Source organism: Zingiber officinale, chromosome 7B (assembly GCF_018446385.1).
Source record: "Zingiber officinale cultivar Zhangliang chromosome 7B, Zo_v1.1, whole genome shotgun sequence".
NCBI classification, from domain to species: domain Eukaryota; kingdom Viridiplantae; phylum Streptophyta; class Magnoliopsida; order Zingiberales; family Zingiberaceae; genus Zingiber; species Zingiber officinale.
The window spans coordinates 88,580,605-88,587,110 of NC_055999.1; the positions used below are offsets into that span (position 1 = coordinate 88,580,605).

The 6,506-nt window shown below is 38.0% G+C and overlaps 1 protein-coding gene across 1 annotated transcript; it reads right to left on the minus strand.

Annotated features, from left to right (window-relative positions):
* Positions 1 to 2,766: 2,766 nt before the first annotated feature.
* LOC122004523 (zinc finger MYM-type protein 1-like) lies at positions 2,767 to 5,019 on the minus strand. Its single transcript, XM_042559398.1, has one exon. It carries the CDS (start codon positions 5,017 to 5,019, stop codon positions 2,767 to 2,769), a length of 2,253 nt encoding a protein of 750 aa, XP_042415332.1.
* Positions 5,020 to 6,506: the final 1,487 nt, after the last annotated feature.

Here is a 6,506-nt window from a genome sequence, read left to right on the forward strand (position 1 = left end):
TTCCAAGTATTCTCTTCTTCAGGACCTTGAACTTCTATGATGAAATCTGCTAGAGCTTGTGCTTTAATGGCCGAACGAGGTTGGTATTGTATGTCATATTCACTAAGTTTGGTCGTCCATTTAATAAACCAACCAGATGCCTCTGGGTTAAGTAATACCAGCCCGAGAGTACTATTAGTTAATACAGTAATTGCATGTGCTAGAAAATGCGGGCGTAACCTCCGAGCAGTTAACACTAATACATAGGCCAACTTTTCGAGTGTAGTATATCTACACTCAGCTCCCTTTAATAAATGACTGGAAAAATACACAGGTTGTTGTTCTTTCCCTTCCTGTCTAACTAACACTAAGCCTACAACATTTTCATTGGTTGACAAATATACCAATAGGGCTTCTCCCATTACAGGTTTAGCTAATACAGGAAGGATAGATAAGTAGTCTTTTAATTCCTGGAAGGCTTTGTCACATTTTTCATCCCACTGAAATTTGTTAGCCTTCCGGAGTATTTTGAAGAAATGGAAGCTACGATCAGCCGACCTTGAAATGAATCTAGGCAAGGCGGTAATCCGGCAGGTGAGTCTTTGAGCTTCCCTCATGTTGCGTGGTGGCTCCATGTTCTGAAGTGCTTTGACCTTGCTTGGGTTGACCTCTATTCCCCGCTCGGACACCATATACCCCAGGAATTTTCCACCTTTTGCTCCGAACAAACACTTACTCTGGTTCAGCTTGAGTCCATATTGCCTCAATATTTTGCAAGTCTCCTTTACACCCCTGCATAGATCAGTAGCTTGAAGAGACTTAATTAAAATATCGTCAACGTATACTTCCATATTTCTTCCAATCTTTTTCTGGAAGACCTTATTCATAAGCCTTTGATAAGTTGCTCTTGCATTTTTTAGTCCAAACGGCATAACATTATAACAATAAGTACCTTCAGATGTTATAAAACTGACCTTCTCTTGATCTTCCTTAGCAAGAGGGATTTGATGATAGCCTTGATAGACATCCAGCATAGAAATATATTCACATCCGGCCGTAGAGTCTACTAATTGATCAATTCGGGGCAAAGGATAGTAATCTTTCGGGCATGCCTTGTTGAGGTCACGGAAATCAATACACACTCGCCATTTATTTCCTGGTTTAGAGACCAGGACAACATTAGCTAACCAGCTAGGGAACTGCACCTCCCTGATGTAGTCGGCTTCCATGAGTTTAATCACTTCTTCCCTGATGATTTGATTTTGCTCAATACTAAAATTTCTCTTTCTCTGCATGACAGGACGAGCATCTGGGAAGACATGCAAAGAATGCTCCATTACTGAAGGAGAAACGCCTGTGACTTCTTTAGGCGTCCACGCGAAGACATCATTATTCTTCTTCAGGCATTGAACCAGCTCGATTTTTAGCACAGGATCAAGATCGGTCGCGACATAGGTAGTGGCTTCATGTCGACCGGTCTGTATCTGGACCTCTTCCTTTTCTTCATAAACCAGAACAGGTGGCTTCTCATTAATGACATTGACCTCCATTCTTTGAATTTTTCGAGCGGCGTTGGCCTCGGTCCGGATGATCTCTACATAACATTTACGGGCTGCCTTCTGATCGCCCCGCACTTCCCCGACCTGGTCATCGACAGGAAATTTAATCTTCTGACAAAAAGTAGAAACGACCGCCCTAAACTCATTTAAGGTCAGCCGACCCAGTATCACATTATAGGAGGAGGGGGCATCCACCACCATAAAGTAGGATCTTCTTGTTCTCATAAGAGGCTCCTCCCCTAGAGATATGGCCAATTTTTTCTGGCCAAGCGGTTGTACTTCATTACCAGTGAATCCGTATAAAGGAGTCACCATCTGTTGAAGTTAGCTCGAGTCAATCTGCAGTTGATCAAAAGCTTTTTTGAAAATAATATTCACAGAACTGCCAGTATCTATAAAGGTACGAGAAATAGTATAATTAGCTATCACAGCCTTGATTATCAATGCATCATCATGGGGTATTTCTACCCCCTCAAGATCTTTGGGCCCAAAACTGATTTCTGGACCGGCTGCTCTCTCCATGCTGCATCCTACAGCATGGATCTCGAGTCTCCGTGCATGTGCTTTTCTGGCCCTATTTGAGTCTCCATCAGTGGGCTCGCCCGCGATCATATTAATGTTGCCTCGGGCGATATTGCTCCTATTTTCTTCTTGCCAAGCTGTCATGGCTTCAGGCTGAGTTTTCTCGGGCGCCTGGCTTATACCGATCGGGGTTGGTAATATACCTTGTTGAGGTTCTACCGGGTGATATTCTAACTTGAGCGGACTTTGCTACCTGGGATATTGTTGCCGATAGTAATTTTGTCTCTGATATCGATCCCTATTTGCTCTTTTATTTTTTAAAACAAAACAGTCTTCGGTATGATCAATGGCGTAGCCAGAGTCTTCAAATGCTCTGGGCTAAATTACGACCATAATAAAACATACATGTATACTAAACATTTAACAAACATATAACATTTATATCCCAATATCCTTTTACATAGTTCAAATTGCATACAAAATACTTCATCTACTTAAGCTGTGCTCGATGAGATTTTAGAGTATAAAACTCATCTATTACTGATTCCAAGTCTATTTTCTCAGACAATTGTCGTTCTATGTAGAGAATCATGCAATCAGAAAGTAAATCATCATCCATCTTGTTGCGACGTGCCGTTTTGAGAAATTTCATGGATGAAAAGGCTCTCTCTGCAGTTGCAGTTGATACAGGAAGAGTCAAGACAAGTCAAATCAATCTCTGAATCATAACATAACTCTCAGCCTTTTTAGTCACAATCATTTCTCTATATAATGCAGAAAGAGTAGAAATTTGTTGAAACTCATGATCACAAACTATGTCAAGTTGATAGTGTTCCAATTCAACTCTCAAAGAATGAATTTCTTGTTGAGTAAAATCAGCCGGATAAAATTTTGATGCAAGCTTGCAAATATCGCCCATATTAAATTTTTTAAATGAATCAGTAGGATCCAAAGCTGAACAAAGAGCAAGAAGTTCCATTGTCGCCTCACTGAATCTACAATTTAGTTCCATCACTTGAAAATCTATTGCAGCATTAAAAATATCATAGTGATAATGATGCTCAACTGTAACATGATCTCGTTGTTGACAATAACGATTAACTTTATAACCACAGCTCATATCAGGCATCTCAATATTATGTCGTTCACAAAAAACCTTTACTTTCACAAAAAATTCATCCCAACCATCTTCTCTAAATTTTAGAAGGATGACTTTTGTGGTTGAGACAAATTTTAAAGCATTCACAATGTCTTGTGATTTATTTTGTAGAGCTTGACAAAGAATGTCAGTGGTTTCTAAGATCTTTTCCATCAAAAACAACACAAATATAAATTCAAAACTCATAATCATGTTGCATAAACCACAAGCTTCCCCACGTATTGTACCATTTGGCCCATTTTCACTGAGATTTCCAAGGATCTTACAAGTTGCTGCATACATGTCTATCAAGTTCCTAACAGAATCATAATGAGAGCTCCAACGAGTAGCACCAGGTCTATGCAATGTACCAATTTGATTAGCTCCTGTACCAGATTCACACTCACCAATAGCCAACATATATGCAATCTCTTCTTGTTGAGCAGATTGTAAATCACTAAGACGTTTAGGAGACGAGGTGACAAAGTTTACAATGGAAGTCAAATAAGAAAAGAATTGCCAAATAGAAGGCACATCCTTAGCAGCTGCAACCAATGTTAACTGTAAACGATGAGCAAAACAATGTACATAATAGGCATATGGACAGTCTCTAAGAAATAATGCTTGAAGCCCATTCCATTCACCACGCATATTACTTGCACCATCATACCCTTGTCCTCTCATGTTGTGGATTTGAATATTGTGTTGAACAAAGATGTCAGAAATTGATTTCTTAAGGTTTGCTGATGTTGTGTCCTCAACACTCACAATCTCAAAGAAACGTTCCACCAAAAATCCAGAATTATTAACAAATCTGAAAATAAGGGACATTTGCTCTTTTTTAGATTCATCTTGAGCTTCATCAACAAGAATACAAAACTTGGCATCTCCCAATTCATCTCGAATCATTGTTCTCACTTTATTAGCAAGAATATGCAATATTTCCTTTTGAATTTGCGGAGAAGTGTATTTAGCATTTTGCGGGGCATTATGTAACACAACTTTTGCAATTTCATCATTTAAATGTGCTTGAAATTTTAACAATTCAATAAAATTTCCACGATTTAAGGAACTCTTTGATTCATCATGACCTCTAAAAGAACATCCTTGAGTTGCAAGCCATAATAAACCTTCAATTGTTGCCTTTAGGCGCAACCTATTCTTTATAATTTCCTCCGTAGATTGAGAATTCAATACTTTGTCAATATTTTGCTTTGGTTTCATCAAATCCTGAACACATTTCACACATCTATTATGTGATGAAGACAATGAACCAACATGAATAAGAAATGCACATTTTTCTCCATCATTAACTCTCTTCCAACTGTTAAACCCTTCAGAAACAAGTGCAGAACGAGCCATTGGATTACTTGTATTCTCAAAAAGAAAGCATGGAAAACAATATGCTTTGTCCTTTGAAGGTGAATATTCTAGCCAAGGAAATTGTTTGAACCAAACATATTGAAATCGACGGTTTTGCTTTCCAATTTTTGTTCTTGGATACTCAATAAGTTTGGGTTGATAAGAACCTGCTTTGATATATGCTCTTCTAATCTCATCCCGCTCATTAACAGAGTATTCACAAATCAATTTTTGTAATCCTGGATCTCGTTCAATAGAAGAAATATCAAAATTTTCTTCTCTTTGTTCTATTGGCCTAGATACAAAATGAGGTTGTAAATCGGAAGTAGAGGATCCAACTGTTGGTCTAAGAGGTATATCACACTGCAATTGATTATCAAATTCAGACTGATCATCTCTTTTCCCAAAAAATGACAGTAATGTTTTTAGCTTTTTATTTGAAGGTTGTTGGTGTTCCATTTATAACCTAAGGAAAAAAATAACTACAAATTAATTATTTATAACTTAAGAACAAAAAACAACTACCAATCAATTATAACAAACTCAATCATATTATTCATTTTATGATAAACTCAAACACAATAATAAATCAATTTATAATATCACAACATTCCCTAGTATTAGAATCATAATTTTCAGATAATTTAAAATTTTAAATAATTTCAAATAAAATCACAACTACAAATCTAAAATTACCTGTGAAGCTGTGATTTGTCACTTTAAGATAAAGAGAAGTCCACTGCCTACCCGTAAAATCCAGTGCTATGCTAAAACTTGAAATGCCTAAAATCAAAAATAAAAATAAAGGACTTAAAAAGGGAACAAATATAGGAATTTAGAAGTAAACTTAGGACCTTCCACTTTTTTTTCAACCACAACAATCACAAATAATAATGAGTATCACATTTAGATTGACAGAATGTTTAAATTTTTCATAAATTTAACCTAGGTTGGAAAAAACTTTCCTAAAAAAAAATTAGGGCAAATTAAAGCGACTATGATTCTATGAAGAACAATTTCTACTGTTATTCTGGTAAATCCATCATACACGGCGATCCCCAAATCGTCAAGACTAAACTCACACAAAACATTCTAAGAGCCATGAAATTCCTATAAGGGTGAAGCAACTAGCAAGGAAGACGACAGAACCAAAGAATTCACAAATCATAAAAAAAAAAAAATGAAAATTGCTGTTCTATAACAAAGAATTCACAGAATCACAAATCATAAAAAAAAATAAATAAATGGAAATTGCTGTTCAGTTCTATAACAGGAGAGCATTGGAGATATGGAGAGGTTGGATTTTGAGTCTTTGACGAAGGACAAAGAAGATGAAGAAGATGTAGATGGAGATTAGTAGATTACCACTTAGCAGTGCTTGAAAAGGTATTGCAAGAGGAAGAGGTTGGTTGAGCGAGGAGAATCGGCGGTTGAAGATTTGCAAGAGGCTGAGCGAGGTGAACCGACGGTTGAAGAAGGAGATGATGTGCTGGCTGCTGAAGATTGAAGAAGGACGGAAGATGGCGACGATCTGTGCAATGGCGTGCTAGAGGAGGAGGGCAGCGAAAAAATCGCTAGGTTACAATTGGGCTCGTTGTTCACTGCACTGGGCAGTGAAAAAAACAATAGGAATTATAAAGTTAGGGTGTTAAAAATTGCTGGGCTGCACTGGGCTGAAGCCCAGTGCAGCCCAGTACTGGCTACGCCCTTGGGTATGATGACTGCTGGTCTTGTGATAAGTGCACCATCTTCTGGGAGCTTCTTGCTGTATCTCCACATGTTGTACTGCTTGTGGATGATACTCTGGATGACGATGGGGCGGATGAACTACTCGAGGTCCCCTTGGTGGAGGAACAGGAGCAAGAGCCTTCTCTTTAACAGGGGTAGGAGAAGAAGTAGTACCTTCTTTTCGGTGGGCGGCTTGAGCTTCTTCTACATTAATGAAT

Coding starts and splice junctions, on each gene's coding strand:
- LOC122004523 (XM_042559398.1), bottom strand. CDS start 5,019: ATGGAACACCAACAACCTTCAAATAAAAAGCTAAAAACATTACTGTCA.